Source organism: Budorcas taxicolor, chromosome 2, assembly GCF_023091745.1.
Source record: "Budorcas taxicolor isolate Tak-1 chromosome 2, Takin1.1, whole genome shotgun sequence".
Classification (NCBI taxonomy): domain Eukaryota; kingdom Metazoa; phylum Chordata; class Mammalia; order Artiodactyla; family Bovidae; genus Budorcas; species Budorcas taxicolor.
This window is the reverse complement of record NC_068911.1, coordinates 128,990,564-129,011,347: the sequence shown is the minus strand read 5'-3', so window position 1 is coordinate 129,011,347 and position 20,784 is coordinate 128,990,564. Positions and strand designations below refer to the sequence as shown.

General features: G+C 38.0%; 1 protein-coding gene across 1 annotated transcript in view; it reads left to right on the top strand.

The window, feature by feature from the left end:
* DNAH7 (dynein axonemal heavy chain 7) overlaps positions 1–20,784 on the top strand; it is a 254,731-nt gene that overhangs the window by 68,109 nt on the left and 165,838 nt on the right. The window contains exons 16-20 of the mRNA XM_052658581.1: positions 2,126–2,350; positions 4,711–4,857; positions 6,517–7,202; positions 9,083–9,269; positions 18,985–19,178. Of these exons, the coding sequence (XP_052514541.1) occupies positions 2,126–2,350; positions 4,711–4,857; positions 6,517–7,202; positions 9,083–9,269; positions 18,985–19,178 (1,439 nt within the window). The remainder of the gene's footprint in view (positions 1–2,125; positions 2,351–4,710; positions 4,858–6,516; positions 7,203–9,082; positions 9,270–18,984; positions 19,179–20,784) is intronic.

Sequence of the window (20,784 nt, the reverse complement as noted above, 5' to 3'; positions counted from 1 at the left end):
TCCCTTTTTCATGATTATCTTTGCCTTCTTGAGTATTTGGGCTCAGAGGGTAAAGCTTCTGCCTGCAATGTGGGAGACCCAGGTTCGATCCCTGGGTCAGGAAAATCCCCTGGAGAAGGAAATGGCAACCACTCCAGTATTTTTGCCTGGAGAATCCCATGGATGGAGGAGCCTGGTAGGCCACAGCCTATGTGGTTGCAAAGAGTTGGACATGACTGAGTGACTTCACTTTGTTTCTTTCTCAAATATTTACTCTTGAGTACTTTCAGAGACTTAGAATCATATCAAATTTAGTTTCTTTTAATACCCTTGCAATTTTGATTGAAATTGCATTGACTTTCTAGACTGGAGGAGAAACTGTTAGTCGCTCAGTCATGTCTGACTCTTTGCGACCCCATGGACTGTAGCTCGCCAGGCTCCTCTGTCTGTCCATGGAATTCTCCAGAAAAGAATATTGGAGTGGGTTGCTATTTCCTTCTCCTGAGGAATGACTTCCTTCATAGTTCGGTTGGTAAATAATTCACCTGCAGTGCAGAAGACCCCAGTTCAATTCCTGGGTTGGGAATATTGCCTGGAGAAGGGATGGGCCACCCACTCCAGTATTCTTGGGCTTCCCTTGTGGCTCAACTGGTAAAGAATTTTAAATAGTAAAGTGACATGTTAAATAAAACTAATTGTTATTTTTGAATTTTAAAATCTGTTCTGTTTTGGGTACGTATAAACTAGAATTCTGCCAAACTGTTGCTTATATATACTATCTTGTAACATGCTTTCTTGAGATATTTTTGTGTTCTAGAGATGAAGATTCTTACAGATGTGATATGGGGACTGTGAAAGTGAAAGTCACACAGTCTGACTCTTTGCGACCTCATGGACTATATAGTCCATGGAATTCTCCAGGCCAGAGTACTGGAGTGGGTAGCCTTTCCCCTCTCCAGGGGTCTTCCCAACCCAGGAATCGAACCCAGGTATCCCACATTGCAGGCAGATTCTTTACCAGCTGAGCCACAAGGGAAGTCCACTGGGGTCTGTAAGGAGAATCGGCCTGCAATGCGGGAACCCTGGGTTCAATCCCTGGGTTGAGAAAATCCCCTGGAGAAGGGAAAGGCTACCCACTCCAGTATTCTGGTCTGGAGAATTCCATGGACTGTAACTATGGGGTCACAAAGAGTTGGACACAACTGAGCAACTTTCACTTTCTCCAGAGGATCTTTCCAACCTAGGGATCAAACCCAGGTCTCCCGCATTGCAGGCAGATTCTTTACTGTCTGAGCCATCATTTACATCTTTATAATATTATATCTTAATATGTATTTCTATATTTGTTTGGTACTTTAAAAATGTCCTTCAATAAAGTACCGTAGTCTTCCTCATAGGTTTAGCACATTCCTTGTTAAATTTGTCTATAGTTATATTTTAGTTTTTTGCTCAGCTGTGTCTGACTCTTTGTGACCCCATGGACTGTAGCCCACCAGGCTCTCCTGTTCATGAGATTCTCCAGGCAAGAGTACTGGAGTGGGTTGCCAAGACCTCCTCCACAGAATCTTCCCAACTCAAGGATCGAACCCAGGTCTCCTGCATTGCAGGCAGATTCTTTACTGTCTGAGTCACCAGGAAAGGCACATTTTAGTTTTTATGACTAAAGTCTTGCTGCACTTGTGTCTGATGCAGATTTACAATTTTACATTTGTTAACTATGTAAACATTATTTGACTGTCTCCTCCACTAAACTTTAAGCTCTCTGAGGGCAAAACCCATGTCTGTTTTTGTCCCACTGAATTGCCAGCACTTGGCACAGTATCAGGCATACAGTAGGTGCCACAAAATGCTATTCTGAAAGAATTAATGGTATCACTCATTGTCTGCTTCTTTTGTTCCGGAGAACTACAGCATTCCTTGGTTTTCCAGTGCTTTTTGTCTGTTGTTTAGTATTTCTGTCCCCCTCCCCACCACCAGCCCTGCTCTTTCAGGAGGGATGAGAAGCAGACTGTGCTGCAGTCCCCTGTTTAAACCAAAAGTCTGTCCTTCTAACAAGTCTGTACATATTTATGCAGTGTATTTCCACAGGCTATTTTTTGACATGAACTCTTCCTAAAAATGCCATCTGTAATTTTTTTCCCCTCAGGCTTATATTCAGAAAGTAGAAACAGTTGATATGATTGAACTGGGACAAAGATTGGTGGAGTCTAAAAACTGCCTCACCTTCCTCATTGAGTGTACCAGCTTTTCCCCAGCTGACATTAGGCTAAATAATAATGTCTTCCAGTGGTATGGAAGAATGGAAGAAATTTTTGATGAACATAGGAAAATCATTAAGGATAAAACAGAACAATATCAAGAAGGTCTTAAGGTAGGCATCATGGATATTTTAAATTATTTTCATTTTCTGGAAATATTTAGCTTCCGACATAGCACTGTCAGCGCCTCTATTTCACAGTTCACATATTTTAGCTCTTTCTTCCCATTAATCTTAGTAGAAGATAGTACACATATTAGATGAATGTGGCATCATTTCTTGGTTTTTCAAGGGAGAAAACTTTTTAATACATTGCCCACAAATGACTTTTAATGAAAATATTATCTTACACAGTTTATAGTACTCTCTTGAGTTTGCTCCCTTGGTGAGGTGTGCCTTCACACTGTGTAACTGCCAACTTGCCTAAGTACTCCACCAACTCTAATGTTCAGTAATTTGAACCTTTTGTGTGTGTCCTGCAAGCAAGATGGTTTGTGATTCGCCCTATTTGTCCAGCCTCATCTCCTACCTCTTCCCACTCCTTGCTCTTGTCTCTTCAGTAACCCTGAGCAACTTCTGGTACCCACTCTCCTACACCTCTCATCTCTTGCCCACACTCTCCAATTTCTTCTTCTTCTTTTTTTTTTTTTTAGTGTTTATTATTCACTTGCTTGTGCTGGGTCCTCATTGCTGCACAGGCTTTTCTCTAGTTGCAGTGCACAAGCTTCTCACTGTGGTGGCCTCTTGTTGCAACGCACAGACTCCACGATGCACTGGCTTTGGCAGTGGTACACACAGGCTCTGGAGCACAGGCTCAGTAGTTGGGACACATGGGCTGAGTTGCTCTGTAGCATGGGGGAGCTTCCCAGTCAGGGATCGAACCCACGTTTCCTGCACTGGCAGGCAGATACTTATCCACTGAGTCACCGGGGAAGCCCCACACTCTCCATTTCATCTGGAGTGCCCCACTGTCCCCCACACATGCCTGTCTATCCCGCAGAGTCATTGACTTCCGGAGAAGCCCTTCCAGTCAGACCTCAGTGCTTCTTCTCCTCTGTTCCCATGGTAGTTTTAACACTCTCCGTTGGGCTAATTATATTTTCAGTTTTTTCTCCCACTAGTTGGTCACCTCTTTGAGAGCAGGCCTTTTATTTTTACTTTTTCTCTATTTTTTTTAACCCTACTGGCTAGCACAGTGCCTGACACACAGAAATGCCTTGAGTGCTTCATAGCTATGATCTGAATAAATGACACCATATTTTCAGTCTCATTTTGCAGATAAGAGACTTAAGGCTCCCAGGTGAAGGTGAACAGACTTGTTTCAAGTCAGCCAGTAGAGCTGTTCTTTGATAGCAAGCCTAACCTCTGTCTGCCACACTATAGCAAATATAATTTATTGGCAGAATATGTTTGGAGCATAAATTATAGAGTTAAAAATTTCTTAATCCTTCATTTTAAACTGCAAGGGTATATTTAAGTATTTATTTCTGTTTTACATTTAGGCCACTTCAGAATTTTTTAAAACCTGTAGAAAACATCATGAATATTAGATGCTTATGCTACAATATAATAGATTCTTAGGAAATCACTGGGTGACCCAGAATTATCTATACTTTGTGGTAATGTATACCATTCTACAAACTATACTTCACATTAATGAATTTTTCTTCTCATTTTCCTTCTCTCACTGGGCCAGAGCAATAAATTGCCCAGGGAACTAAAGAGGACAGAAATCAACCTAGATAATCTATAAAATATGAAATTATTTTTAATAACCTAAATTTGAGTTTTGAGTGTTTTATTAAGAGCTGTTTAAGAACCATTTAATTTGGAATGTCTTTCCAATGACATTTTGTAAGAAACCTCTCATTAAAAAAACAGACACGTTTGTTTAACACTGGAAGAGTTTGGTTTTTAGGCTTGTAAATCTGTATGTATTTTTCTTTATTTCCTATGAAGTGAACTCATGGGACAAGAAAAATAAATTCAGAATGCTTTGTTTTAGCATTACTAATTGAAGAGATATCTAAATATTAGAATGCAAATAAAGAAATTCAGTTTTTTCCAGTTAGTAAAAATGCTGCAGTTACCTTCATAAGTCTTTAAAAAATTGGAGTACTCTTAGTCCCATACTTGATTATCATGAGATTTTTTTCAAGTGAATATATATTAGCAAACTAAAGAATGCCATTGTTTGTTCTTATACATTTTATTCATTAGAATTTCTTACATTGATGATAGAGAGGTAAACTTTCTCTGATTTATTAATTATAGGAATCTTAACCCATTAGTTTTAAATCCAGACTCTTCTACATGTTTTGGATCCCAGTAATCTTCAAAATCGTCCTTTTCTTTATATTTTGCCAGTGATGAAATGTAATAATTCTGATAACCGTTATAAATTCCAAAATTTTCTCTTGATGCTTAAGGGTTTTTACTCTTAAAAATAGTTACAAAAAACTGTTTTTTATTAGTTACGGTGTGAACGGTTTGTGGAGGAATTGGAAAGTTACGCTAAACAGTCAGAAGAATTTTACTCCTTTGGAGATCTTCAGGATGTACAACGGTACCTGAAAAAGGCTCAGACACTAAATGCAAAGTTGGATTTAGCAGCAGACAAGGTATAAGTTAAAAATTCTTCTAGGATGAATTAGTTCAACAGAAAGAGCATTTGACTTTGTATTGGGCATTCACCTTTAAGAAATGGATTCAAAGAGTTTAACGACATTTAATTAGAGATTAACATATATGGCACAAATAGATTTTATAGCCGCGCTTCAGGGAGAAGCAGCATTGCTGTTTTCTATTGGTAGTGATAACATTTTAGGGGCCTTCCTCTTTTATTTTAAAGATAGAGTTGTATCTGCATCTGCTTTTGGAGTTTTATTTTGTGTCTCTTGATCATTTACATTATGTGATAGCATCTGGTTACTGTTTAGATTTCCCACCTTCATGGAAGCCAGCTTAGATTTCATGGCTGTGTTTTAATGGTCCATTGTTTTCTCCCATCAAGCCACTTTGTTTCCAATACTACTGTCTCAGAAACCAGTATTCTCAGTTAGAAGCTGGGTGGGGAAAAGCCATACTCTTTGCCATGTAAGATGTTTGAAATTTTTAATTATATTTTTTATAAAAAGGGGAAATAGAAAAACGGCCTTTTGTGGTGGTTCAGTGGTAAAGAACCTGCCTGCCAATGCAGGAGATGCGGGTTCAATCCCTGGGTTGGGAAGATCCCCTGGAGCAGGAAATGGCAAGTCACTCCCGTATTCTTTCCTGGGAAATCCCATGGGCAGAGAGGCCTGGTGGGCTACAGCCCATGGGGTTGCCAAAGAGTCAGACACAACTTAGCAATTGAACAACAACAACAAAATATGAAAACAGACCATATTACGATTCTCTAACATTTCTAATATATTACAAGATTTTGATATTTTAATTCAGGTAATTAAAGAGTTTATAATAATCTCAGATGTGTAAATATATGTTGAGAAAAGAGACATTGTAGTTTTTTTTAAATTGATGCCACTGACATTTAAGTAATATGCATAATTTGCATATCTAGCTCACTCTTCAATTCAGTGGATTACTCCTGTATACCCCCTACATCCTTACAACTTTACTACTTTGCTAAGAGGAAATTAATGCTTTCTTTACATCTCTTATCCTACTTACCTTTAAGACCCAGCTTCAGTTGTAACTTCTCTACAGGAGCATCTATGATTGTGCTATTTCAGAAGGCTCTCTTGTCTTTGAGTGATAGCATTTAAAAAAATATACTATTCAATTTATATTAAATGGCTACTGTTCTAAGGCATTTCTTCTGTTGCTTATGTAATAAGTAACTGGTATTTAACTCCTCAACTGGATTACTAACTCCTTGGAATTGGTACTTTGCAATATACTTTTTTTCTGTTTTCCATAATACCTAACACAATGTTGTGTGTTTAAAAGTATTTAAATTCTTATTTAATAGAAGAAGCTATATCCTCAGTATATCTTGATGGACAGAGACTTCTTTATATGTATAAATTTACTATTTTAACTAACTTAAGAAGTCATTGTTCTCTGAAAACGGTAATAAAAAAGAAATAGGAACAGCAAAAATGAACAAACAAAATACATAGGAAAAAGAGATTATTATTTTCCAGGTATGGCCTAATTTAAGTTTACCTTCAGCATTTGATGAGAGATTTTGGGGGGTCACATTGGATATATTTTTAAAACTTAATTTTGAATATCATTTCCTTTCAGCGAAGTGTGTTTAATACTTGTCCTTTCAGATTGAGCAGTTTAATGCTGAAGAAGAGGCATTTGGTTGGCTACCTTCAATTTATCCTCAGCGTAAAAAAATCCAAGATGGTTTGAACCCTTATCTCCGTCTCTATGAAACTGCTGTAGAATTTAGCACCAAATATAGAGCATGGACAGAAGGACCATATAACAAGGTGAATCCAGACCAAGTGGAAACAGACGTTGGAAATTACTGGAGAGGACTCTATAAGCTGGAGAAAACCTTTCACGATTCTCCCAATGCGTTGGCAATGACCAAAAAAGTAAGAGCAAAGGTGGAAGATTTCAAGCAGCACATTCCTCTCATTCAAGTGATTTGTAATCCTGGTTTGCGCCCCAGGCACTGGGAGGCCATGTCCAGCATCGTTGGTTACCCGCTGCAGCCAGCAGATGATTCCACTGTCTTCTCTTTCTTAGATATGAATCTGGAGCCATATTTAGATAGGTTTGAGGGTATTAGTGAAGCAGCTAGCAAAGAATATTCTCTCGAAAAGGCCATGGAGAAGATGATTAATGAATGGGATGCAATGGAATTTGTCATTCTTCCTTATAGAGAAAGCGGGACATCTATTTTGTCATCAGTTGATGAAGTTCAGATGTTGTTGGATGACCACATTATTAAGACACAAACTATGCGAGGATCTCCCTTCATTAAGCCTTATGAAAAGCAAATGAGGTAATGTGATATTTTTATGACAGTGTTTATAGTATGTTATCAAAATTATTACTCATATATAATATACAGTTCTTTGTGAAAATTGAGTCTGCACTTTATACTTAATATTTTAAACAGTACATTGGAAGGGATATTAACCTTTATTTCTTTTAGAAGAGTCTTGATACTTTTGCTGTTATCTATATTCAGAGCAAAGGTAGTAGACAGTGTCCAGATATTCTTTTTTATTGCCCACAGTCCAATCTCATATATTTGATGCTCAAAAATAATCTTGTGTCTATGAACATAGTTATAGAACATATAAACAATAAATTGAAGACATTATGTATTTTTCCAAATAGACTAGTTAGTTTGTTGTAGATGACCCTTATCCTGTCAGTTTTTTTTTCAGTTTTTATAATCTGTATTAAGCAGTTTATATTTTACCTTAAAAAAGAGTAAATCCAAATCAGACTGCCATCTTTATTGTGAATTTACATGGCAAGGGAAAGCTATCTGCTTGGAGATATCAGCCTCTGGTTATGGGTACATTATCCTAAACCTGAGCTTGCCCAGCTATTGGTGTTGGCTCGGTCTCTGATGGCTCTGCCTTCTGCCCAGCTTGCTCCAATGTGTTCATCAAGAGTAATTTTTGAACTTCTCTGAAAGTGGCATGTCTAGATTCTATTTTTAAGAATAATGCATGAGCTCATTAGCTAGTGAGAAATTTTCTGCATTAGTAGGGATTAGATAGAGAGAGAGGGAAGAGCACCAGAAGGAAGCAAAAGCATTCATTTCCTTGTGTGAAAGACAAATTTATTGATGCACATGGAAAGGAAAGGCATTTTTAAAAGACATTTTAAAATGCCTGGTGACTTTTTGAACTCCCATATACATTTCTTGGTGTTTGCAGTCTAAAATTACAGATCACCACTTATAAATGATGAGTAATATATTAATCTATACATAAAGCCATCCCATATCTAAGTTTTGTTGCCTTTAACCAATCATTCTTCTTTATGGCTATGTTATCTCATAGCATAGTGATTACAACTGTCTAGGTTCAAATCTGGCTCTTTTGTTCATTAACTTGATGCTTACCTCTATGTACCTTAATATCCCTACTGGTAAATAAATATTACATTCTGGACCCTGCCTCTGAGGGCTTTTGTGAGGGTAGAGCAAATACACACAAAGACCTTAGAACTGTGATTGTAAAATTGTTAGTTTATGCTGTAATTATAATATTTATTCTTAAGGAAATTTAGTCATTTTTCCCTCTATATTTATAAATGAACCAATAATTCATTTTAATTCAAAAATGCCACACTAATATATGGGGTCAGAAAGAGTCAAACACGACTTAGCAACTGAACAGAACAGAATATACTTACGATTGTGTAGGATATTTTAAAAATGCCTGTTATATCTTATCAATTGGAATATTTTCTCTTGGAAAGATAGCCGTTGTGGGTCCAAATTTTTTTTTAAATGAAAAAACAGAATTCATTCATCCAGAATGAATCTTGGATGTAATTACCTTTCCTAAGAAAAAGTTCAGAGTGCCTTTGATTGAGAATACCATTACTATCTGCAAAATCTCATTCTTAACTCATACTCTTTGGCATGGAATTGGATTGCAGAAAGGTTTATTGAGATGACATGTATAGAAACCAACCCGTTTGTAGATAGGTGCATCTGTATTAGCATAAATGTTGATGCTATTATTTAGATACAGATTTTTTAGAGCCAATCTAGTGATTTATCTTTGATTGTAGGTAGATGAATGGAAATTGGCATAACAACATTGCATGTACTGTTAACAGTCTAGTTTTGAGTTTTATCATGTGAAACAGTTCTTGATTTGCTATTGATAAGCACCACTGTGTTTTGCTTCTCAGGGAGTGGGAGGGCAAGCTCCTGCTGCTTCAGGAGATTCTGGATGAATGGCTCAAGGTCCAAGCCACATGGCTGTATTTGGAGCCCATTTTTAGTTCTCCTGACATTATGTCTCAAATGCCTGAGGAAGGGAGGCGATTTACAACTGTGGATAAAACATGGAGAGATATAATGAAAAGTGTCCTACAAGTAGGTAAAAATCTGTGAGAACATGATTATTCTGTTGAAGTAACATTTTTTTCAAAACAATCCAAGTAAGCCATTGTCTTTTCCCCACATATCTAATATCCCACATTAGATATTATTTTAGAATCCCAGGAGCAAGAAACATCAAAAGGAAAATGGGTGTTTTGTCCTGATTACTTCTTGAGGTCCGAGTTGAACTTCCATTATTTAATGACAGTGGTTCTAGCAGTGGTTCTTGCCAGATGCTCTGGTAGAAAGATAGCAACGCATGCCCAGCATGGGGTGTCCTGTCTATTCTCTGGCTCCCCATTATGGCTGCACCACCTCTGAAGTGTTCTGCGGTGAGAAAAAAAGCAGCATGCCAACCACTCAATCAAGAAGTTTCTCTGTAGGGACTTAAAAAAAAAGAGCTGCAAATATATATATATATATATCTAAAGAGCCCAATAAATACAAACAAAATGCTGTCTTATCAATCAAGCAATTAACAGATACAGTGGAGAAATTATAATTTGAGAGGATTTAATAAAAACCAGTAACACTCAAGAAAGTATGGTTTATGTTCAGTCCAAAAGACATGCCTGCAAAGCATAGTTTGTGTGTTAGTGGATGTTAAAATTAAAATAGAAGAAATATTAGTTATTATATCATTAAATGAATGTGAACTTCTCTCTTGGTGTTTTGATCAAATATTGATACAAGTTTATTATAAAGTAGGGAGAGGATTATGTTAAATTTTTTTCTATCCTAAAATGGAAATATGTTTATTTTTATTATTTAAACTTTTTAAATTGTGACTACAATCCTAAATGTTGATAATATTGTATCAATGACAATTATATGATTTGATAGGAAAATATCCCATAAGATGGACATGGGTCTGTTTATTTAATAAGTTTACTTTATTTTATGTAATAATACTTGAAACAAAACATTGTATAAACCAAAATTTTGTAGAATTAATCCCATTGGAATTCCATATTTAAAGAACCTACTGATAAGTCACATTTTTCTTTTTTTTAATTCATTTCTAATTAATTTGCTTTGTAAATTTAGCTTCTCCTTTTATATATTATTTCCCTACAACATGGAAAAATCCTTGTAACATGTATATGTTTTTGTTTGGAAGAGGATGATGTTGCCCCCCATTTTTGTTGCCCCCCAAAAAGAATAAAGCAGATGCTTGTATTCTCCTAGTTAATATAATTTTAAAGGTTAAAAAAATTGTTTTTTGGCATTTGATCAAGAGAAGTTGCTCAGTCTTGTCAGACTCTTTGCGACCGCATGGACTGTAGCCTACCAGGCTCCTCTGTCCATGGTATTTTCCAGGCAAGAGTACTGGAGTGGATTGCCATTTCCTTCTCTAGGAGATCTTCCCGACCTAGAGATCGAACCCAGGTCTCCTGCATTGCAGGCAGACGCTTTCCTGGCTGAGCCACCAAGGAATCCAAATCAGGCATTTCATCAAAATGCTCTTCAAAATTCATATTGCTAAGAAAATTTAATAGTTCAATGCCTTGAAAGAGCAGTTATACTGAGACTAGTAATAATGGAAACAGACTTTTAATTCTACAAAACTGCTGAATTAAAAACATATTAACAAAAAAGCATTACTTACTCTCATTCCCAAATAAGCAGTTTTCTTTGCATGACACTTCATTTACTTTTGCTATAAGATTTGATTATCTTCCTTAACTGCCTTTACCTTTTCTTTTTTTCAGTATGTTAGCATCAGGACAGCTTTTGTCTATCTATAATCTCCAAAGCCTTAAAAATAAACCTAAGTCCATATTCTCTTAGGAAGGCTAATGAGGATGATCTGTACAATCGAGATGGATTAAGTGCTTGGTACAAAAAGTCATCACTTTCACACTTCAGCTCAGTTCAGTCACTCAGTCGTGTCCGACTCTTTGCGACCCCATGAATCACAGCACGCCAGGCCTCCCTGTCCATCACCAACTCCCGGAGTTTACTCAAACTCATGTCCATTGAGTCGGTGATGCCATCCAGCCATCTCATCCTCTGTCATCTCCTTCTCCTCCTGCCCCCAGTCCCTCCCAGCATCAGGGTCTTTTCCATTGAGTCAGCTCTTCGCAAGAGGTGGCCAAAGTATTGGAGTTTCAGCTTTAGTATCAGTCCTTCCAATGAATACCCAGGACTGATCTCCTTTAGAATGGACTGGTTGGATCTCCTTGCAGTCCAAGGGACTCTCAAGAGTCTTCTCCAACACCACGATTCAAAAGCATCAATTCTTCGGTGCTCAGCTTTCTTCATAGTGCAACTCTCACATCCATACATGACCACTGGAAAAACCATAGCCTTGACTAGACGGTCCTTTGTTGGCAAAGTAATGTCTCTGCTTTTCAATATGCTATCTAGGTTGGTCATAACTTTCCTTCCAAGGAGCAAGCGTCTTTTAATTTCATGGCTGCAATCACCATCTGCAGTGATTTTGGAGTCCCCCAAAATAAAGTCTGACACTGTTTCCACTGTTTCTCCATTTATTTCCCATGAAGTGATGGGGTTTCTAAATGTTCTTTTAGAACTATGCCAAGAGGAAAGGCTCAGAGGTTAAAAACAGAATGTAAATGATATTGTTAATATAAATGGCTTGATTGAGGTTGTTTTGATTCCTTAAGGCATAAACATGAAATAATTTTATGTTTTGCTATCTTCTCCCAACTACACTTGGCCAAAGGCTGTTTCTCACTGGGAAAGGCTCTCCTACTGAAAGTTCAGTGTAATTCCAGAATTTTCCAGCCACTTTTGGTTAGGATAATTTTGCCTATGAAGACTGAGCTATACCTATTAGAGAGCCTCAGTCTCATGTTATATTTAGAGCTCTTCTCTTCCACATAGTCAGGTACACCTGAGGCTTCTTTGGAGTGTGTGGGTGGGGACTATGCTGTCCGGCACTGCTTTTCCCTTTCCTGTGCTTACCACCAGGTACTGGGACAGGAAGGAGGCAGGGATGACGTAAAGGGAGGGGGAGAAGGTAGAAAGAGGAAGGGAAAAAAGAAAGGGAGAAAGAAAAATTCACTGGTGTAACTGATCCAGCCAAATTATCTGCTCTTTTTGTTGGTGGTCATAATTTGGATGACCTCCTGTCTCTGATGCCCATACGCTGTGCCTTTACTCTTGGTCATCACAACTAGTCTAGCTTTTTGACCAACTATGGGCAGGTGAAGTCCACAGATTAACTTGTAGTGCACAGGTGAAGACCCGGACAAGTTCTGGTTCCCAAGAGACTCTACCTTGAGCATCTCCCCTAGGTTTTGTCATCCTTGGCTTCATCTTCACACTGATTGACCAGTGATGGCTTTTGCCATGTTCTTCTCATATGTATCTTTTGCCCCATACTACAGCAGTATTTCACAGGTTTGTAGCCCTTAATTTCACCTGGGGTCTGCAGCATCTGGGATCCATCTTCTCTACCTCTTAGTAACCTTGAGCACATGGCCCTTGCCTCTCTGGTCATCCCACCACACCACGTTCTCCCAGAGCCTTTTTTTTTTGTTCTGATAGCACTGTAGCAGGTCAGCAGACTAGTGATAGCACAGACTTCTGGATGAAGACATTAGCCTTCTGTCTTTACACGCACTTGGAAAGTTTTCTAGGGGCTCTCTGAGAAGAGAGAATGTGGGAACTAATATGGGAACAATGAATTGCCTATCATTTGGAGTTGAAAGAAGTGGATGATCTTTTGCATTTATCCAAATTTGACTTTTGATCCACATGAATCTTTTATATTTCCTGAGTTCAGTTCAGTCGCTCAGTTGTGTCTTACTTTTTGCGGCCTCTTTCATACAAGGCAGGAAAAGACATTCTTGAATTTCTCCCCAAACTTTTTCCTTTTATACTCTAACCCCATCTCAATAAATATGAACGCTACTCTTCCTGTTTTTCAGGCCAAAAGCAGAAGAGTCATTGTTTTTCTTTTTCCTTTTACTGTCATAAATATCACTTGGCACCAAGTATCTCACCAGTTTCTAGGGAGCTGGAAAGCTAAAAATTATGTCTTCCAGACTCCTTAACAGCTAAGTTTCTGGAAATGAATTTGATTTTGATGGTTAGGTACACTCATCAGGGATTTGGAAGGCATACTGCAGCCATCTTCTTGCCATTTTAGCTATTTCTGCTGTCAAAAAATGTCTCTTTTTTTTCCTTTTCTTCAATGTCTGGTCACCAGATTGATGGGTACTTAAAGATGATGATGATGGTGGCTTCCTGACCCCCCTCTCTCATCCTAGAATCACAGCCACCACGGTATGCTTTTGAATGCAGTCATTCCACTGGTGGGTCCTTTTTTTCTTACTGGGGCAGAGATGACCCTTCCAGAAGATCAGTTCCACAGGGTTCTCGGAGTTTTTCTGGAAAACCAGACTGGAGTGTGCTCCCCTAGACCTTTTAGTGATTTTTCAATCACTTAATCCCCTATGTTAAATTTCTTTTTTGCTTAATTACCTAGAAAGATCCTGCACTGAATTCTGAATACAGGTATCAAAACCTCAAAGTTGGGATCTAGGATTGTCTACCTGACCCACTTGGGCTTTAGGGTAGTTAAAATCTAGTTACCATCTGAAAATGGAACACTGGTGGTACCTAGCAGGCAGTGCAAAATTCACTTACCCAAATTATGCTACTGGTCTCGTGAAGTGAAGAGTCTGTTTTACAAGCAATGCTTTGGTGGACCAAGTGGCTGCTGGAACAGGTCAGTACAGTACAAATTTGAAATACAAGGGATGTGAGATGGGTTGAATTTTTTCTAAAACCCTGGGAAAACTAAAGAAATGGTCTAATTAAAGGCTTAAATTCTCTGCTCAAGATATGGTCAGAGGATTAAGATGCTTCTATGATTACCCTCAGAGAGCCTCTTAATTCTCATAGCTACAATTCTGACATAGCCAAAAATGACAGTCTGATCCAGCAGATTGCCAAATTACAATGTAATTTAATTCACAGCCTTGTCAGATCTGTTCTGTGAACGATAAATTCCTTATTGGGAAAGAGTGGGATGGTGAGAACTGAGAATTGGGGATATTTGAGGGAATTTGATGAACTCTGGTTGCCCTGACTCTCACACTGAGAGCTTCCCTTGCCAGAAGCCTTTTCAGAATTCTAAGGAGTGTGGGAGGTATTGTATTGTAATAGTGCTTGTCTGGGGAGAACCAAAGTTAGATGCAGTCTAATGGATTGATGTGACTGCACTTACCAGACATTCGTGTTTCAATGAGATAGTCTCGGAGATGTGAGTCATTCTGTTTACTTACTTATCTCTGCCAAAACCTGCCTTAATAAGATTTAAACAAAGACCGGTTTATAGGTTTCTGCAAAATATGCTTGCATTATTCAGAAGCAAAAATTACAACCCCTCCCCATCTTAGGGGATTGACTCAAAGCGTAGTAGGAAGGGAATCCTTTCAGATGCTATAACGTCAATTAATATTAGTTGTTTGGGGTTTTTTTGACCTTGCCTATAGAGATGGTCAGAAGTGTGGATCTACATTCAGTTCAGTTCAGTCGCTCAGTCGTGTCTGGCTCTTTGCGACCCCATGAATCGCAGCACGCCTGGCCTCCCTGTCCATCACCAACTCCCAGAGTTCACTCAGATTCACGTCCATCGAGTCCGTGATGCCATCCAGCCATCTCATCCTCTGTCATCCCCTTCTCCTGCACCCAATCCCTCCCAGCATCAATGTCTTTTCCAATGAGTGATCATAGTCAATAGTAAGCAGTTTGGCTATATGATCAAGGACTTAGAAGACACAAGATTGAAAGATTGGTAATAAGGAGATCTATCAGCAATCACAGAATAGACTAGAATATGAGTATATCTGTGCTCCATGTAAATGTTTAATAAAAGGTAGTGCTGCCAAAGGAGGCACTTAATATAGTTGACCAGTTGATCTATTTGTGAATGTCAGCCAGCATATGCCATTGTATGCACAGTGAGCTGTGAAATGGAAAAATCACATAATATATTGCCCAAACTGCAGAACTTTTGAAAGAGCAATTAATAAGTAAGCGAGGAAAGCAAGCATAAGCCAGAACTCTCCTCATCAAACTGGGAATATGTGGTCACCCAGGCTACAGGCAAAGAATTCATAATGACAGAGATGGGAATTATGGAAGGATTCGCCATTATGGGCTGTCCCTTAACCAACACTGCAGAGCGTCCAAGCTGCCAACATCAGAAACGAACAAAATGCTTCTGACACAGGATCACACCTGAAGGGACCAGGCAGCCATTTAGAAGGAATTAAATACAGTGCACCTGTTTCAGAATAGAAGGGATCAGTGATGTGTCTGCACCAGAGGACTTTCTTTTCCAAGTTTCTGCCAACACTGTCATTCATTGACTTACTGAATGACTTATTGTCACAGTTTCCATACAATACTGCTTCTGCTATGGTATTCACATTACAAAGGAAATGAGGCAATTAACTGATACTCTTTAAGATTTGCAGATCCTAATGTGAACATTGACCTTATAAAAAGTGGAATGTCTCATGCTGAAGACTCAGTTGATATATGAGCAGGAAGAAAATAGTTTGTGAGTTTGGCATGCAGTTCTAGAGGATACATAGCCCATATTCTCAACCAGCTCCAAATAGTTTCTCCCATATGCACAGTTCATGGATCTGGGAATGAAGGAGTGAAAATGATGGTGACTTTTCGTACTAGTTCACCCAATAAACGACTCACAACAGTTCTGCTTCCCAACTTTTGGTCTTGCTAGTTGAAATATCTTAGTATCCAGGGGAGAAATGCTTCTGTATGGGACATAGCAGTAGTTTCATTGAGTAGGAAGTTCTTGATTTACTCACTTTACCCTTTTACCTCTCTGTCCTTATAACTTTCCACCTTACTTACTCTATTCTAGCCACACTAGCTTCTTTTTTTGAATCACACATGCCAAACATACTCCGCCCTAGAACCTTTGTACCTACTCTGGACTCTGTTCTTCCAAATAATCTGCAAAGCTGATCAGTGTCTTTGCTTCCTGGAGTCTTTTCTCAACTGTTCCCTTTATAAAGAGGCTCACACTGAGCACTGTGTTTAAATTAAAACCTGCCTTTGCCTTTTCTGGCCATCCTGATGCCCCCTTTTCTTGTTTGCAGCATTCATTACCTTCTAACTGACTATATGATGTATGAATTATTTTGTTATTTATCACCTGTGTCCTCTTGGAGGCTGGGGTCTTTGCTTTGTTCACAGTTGTGGCCCAAGCACTGAAAACAGTGTGGGGCATGTAGCAGGCTCTCCAAAATTATTTGTCCAGAGTGAATGAATAATTAAATTATTAATTATTAATGAATAATTAAATTGAGATTGATCCTTGAATTGTTGCTAGTTCTAAGAATTCTGAGTTCATTCTGAACAACCTTCTCTAAAAATTCAGTGTTAGATAACTCCTGAGTCCTAAGAGCTGAAGTAATCCTAGAAACATCCTGCATCTTGAAAGGATTTCTATTTTTGGTGAGGTCGAAGGATCTGAAAGTTGCAAGGCAGTATAAAGGTCTACTTGGTGAATCCATGTTTCCTTTCTAATTCTTAATAGGTTTAGTGAAGATCTGACCAGTTTTCTGTTGTCCAGGGGTTTCTGATTAGGAAGTTTATGCTTTTGGAAGTTTAGTGAACTGGCTCGAGCTTAATTCCATTAAGTGTACTTTCTATGCAGCTTCTCATGGCAGCAGTAATTAGAATGCCCTCTGTATACCCCCAATTAAAGTTTCGGGCCCTGATATCACCGGTATTTGCTTTAGAAATGTAAATTAGCCAGTAGTTTGTCATTTGAACTGATGAGAGTGGTGATACTTGGGAAGCAAAAGAAGACACCTAAAATTTGTAAAATTATCCTTTAACCAAAAAATATGGTAGTTAATAATTTCTTTTCCTCTCCGGAAGATAAAAAGTAATTTAAGTGTCAAAGGAGTTGCACTTAGTTTCACGTTTCTGGTAGCTTCCTGTTTTAATATCTTACTGTTCTATCTTGACAGCATTAGCTAATGAGTTGGTACAGTAGGAAAACTTCAAAACTTTCTTTTGTTGGTACAAAACAACTTCTTTAAGTTTGTGTTTCTGTGAACTGAACTCATCTTCATTCACTCAGTCAGTCAACAGATATTTATGGAATGCTTACTCTGTACCAGAATTTTGTGGCAGTGCCAGTGTGGAACTTAAAGCCAGTTTTATTTTACTATGATAATTATCTCACCAGAAGGAAGGCAGTTTATAAAATGTTCATTTTAGCTCCATTAAATCGATAGCATGATGTAAGTGACTTGGTCCATCCATTCCCCCAGGGTAGTGTCTGTTTGTCTCTTTCTCTTCAAGAGACATTTATAGAAGGTGAAATGGAAAGGGTAATTTCAAGCATATGTGTGTTCTAGGCACCATACCAGGTGCTTCCAATATTTTGTCTAAATGATCCTCATAACAACTTTGAGAGACGGCTTTTATCCCCATTTTAAAGATAAAGAGACAGAGGCTCCGGTTAAATGATCCAAAGTCACACAGGTAATAAGAAGGATGTTGGTTAGGAACAAGGCTGTGCTTTCCTTCATCTGACGCAGTTTCTATTCTGTTTACCTTCTCATGGAAAGAGAGTTCCTAGTCAGGATAATGATTACTTGTCTGTATTTTTTTCTTAAGACCATATACCAGGGTACATAGATTATCACATATATTCATTCAGAACTAGCATATTTGATTCAGAGTCTTAAACAGATCTAGATTAATAGGTTTCACATCAGGAATTCAATAAAATTGTTTTCCTACTCAAATGCTAAGTGTTTCCAGAAGTACTTCTTCTGTAATTATAATATTTAGGGAAAGAAATATGAACTGTTGTTTTAAATAACTGAATTTTTAAACTTTCAAACCTGTGATCTAAAATAGCAAATTGTGGTATATTCTTTGGCTGAAAATAAAACATTGTTAATTTGTGAAAGGAATTTTTCACATTTATTAACAACTCATTTTTTCCCCCCAACAAAGAACACCATACTTCTCCAGAAGGTGGCACTCTAAGAGCATCATTTTAGTTTTTTTAATCAAGTATGAGTACTATTCCATACTTTTTTTTAATGAGTTGCACATTAAATTATGACCTGAGTCTCTGTCATGCTGACTTTTGTGTGCATTTTAAAATGTTTATTTGAAGTATAAAACTCTTAGGAAATATAATAAAATGCCTTTAGAAAATTGCGCCACTTTAAAGATAAGTGAATTGTATGTGTTGCATATTTCATATGAACCTGTTCTACTGAAAAAAACAGGTATTAATGATAATTATTTTGTTCTTTGATTAAATTGCTGTGTTCCCATTATGTTGTTATCTTTTAAAACAAAGCAGAAAATTATCTTTCTTTCCAGTCACATTGAAAGTCTATTAACAAAAACATTTTCCTGCAGTGGAATCAAATTTCTGTATGAAACAATTTACAGTTGAAATTTTTGATTGATCTTTCAGTGAATACCAAACTCACTTTGGCTAAGTACCAAAAATAAGTTTAGTGAACTGAGGATCCAGTTAACGTGGCTTTTATGTAATTAAAGAGGCTGGTTAGATCTAGACCAGGCAAGAGCACTTTAAAAAAAAAGTATTCACTTTAAAATTTGTGTAACCTTTGTTATATTAAAACTATGCAACCTCAGCTATAATATGAAGTCAGTATCTAGTATTTTTGAGTTGTGAATTTTCTTTTATTTTTAGGATAAACATGTTCTGTCAGTTGTAACTATTGAGAGGATGCTGGAGAGGCTGAAAAAATCTAATGAGCTTTTGGAACTCATTCTTAAAGGACTTAATGAATATTTGGAAAAGAAACGTCTCTTCTTCCCCAGATTCTTTTTCTTGTCTAATGATGAACTTCTTGAGATCCTATCTGAGACTAAAGATCCCACTAGGTAAGTAAGACATATCAATATTACTATATATATCATAATGCGTACATCATACATGGCTAAGTTGATCTGCTTAAATTTAATTTTCAGAATAATGCAGAACTTGTATATGATTGTTGTTGTTGTGTTAGTCTCTCAATTGTGTCTGACTCTTTGCGACCCCATGGACTGTAACCCTCCAGGCTCCTCTGTCCATGGGATTCTCCAGGCAAGAATACAGGCGTGTGTTGCCATTTCCTTCTCCAGTTATATATGATTATGTTATGTAATAACTTAAGACTGTTGTAAATCATTCCTGTAATCAACTTATTTGATGATTAAAACATAAGAAATACCATTGAATTATATTTTTCTAAGTCTGGGATGGGTTTCTCTTTTTATCACATATTGTCTTACAGATTTTTCAGAACACATCACTATTCTGCATCCCATGTAGAATAAAAGTAGTGCCCTCTCGGTGCCTTGCAGTCACTCACCAGGTACTACACCATGATCCTTCCTGTTCATCCCCCACTAGTTTTCTTCTTGATTATTCTTCTACAGTCCTTGCAATTCTCCCATAGAAGAGTCAGCCTCCTCCCTCAGCATATTGTTCTCTTGGCCTAGGATCCTCCTCACCCAAATATTCACAAGACTTCTTTTGTTGTTATTCAGTCGCTAAGTCGTCTCCAACTCTTTGTGACCCTGTGGACTGCAGCACGCCGGGCTTCCCTGTCCTTCACTATCTTCTGGAACTTGCTCAAACTCATGTCCATTGAGTCGGTGATGCCATTCAACCATCTTATCCTCTGTCATCCCCTTCTCTGCCTGCCTTCAATCTTTCCCAGCATCAGGGTCTTTTCCAATGAGTTGGCTCTTTGCATCAGGTGACCAAAGGTTTGGAGCTTCAGCTTCAGCCTCAATCCTTCCAATGAATATTCTGGATTGATTTCCTTTAGGCTTGACTGGTTAGATCTCCTTGCTGTCCAAGGGACTCTCAAGAGTCTTCTTCAGTACCACAGTTTAAAAGCATCAGTTCTTCACTGCTCAGCCTTCTTTATGGTCCAGGTCTCACATCCTTTCATGACTACTGGAAAAACCATAGCTTTGACTATACAGACCTTTGTCGGCAAAATGATGTCTCTTCTTTTTAATACCCTGTGTAGGTTTGTCATAGCTTTTCTTCCAAGGAGCAGGCATCTTTTACTTTTGTGGCTCAGTCATCATCTGCTGTTATTTTGGAGACCAAGAAAATAAAATCGGCCCATTTCCATTTCCTTCTCCATCTATTTGCCATGAAATAATGGGATTGGATGTCATGATCTTAGTTTTTTGAATGTTGACTTTTAAGCTAGCTTTTTCACTCTCTCCTTTCACCTTCATCAAGAGGCTCTTTAGTTCCTCTTTACTTTCTGCCATTAGAATGATATCATCTGCATATCTGAGGTTATTGATATTTCTCCCAGCATCCTTGATTTCAGCTTGTGTTTCATCCAGTCTGGCATTTCACATGATGTACTCTGCAAAACCTGCCACTCAGGAAGGCCTTCCCTGGTCACTAGATTGCAACCCCTTCCACCATCCCCTAATCACCTTTCCTGATTATCTTCTCTGCCTTGTTTTTTTTTTT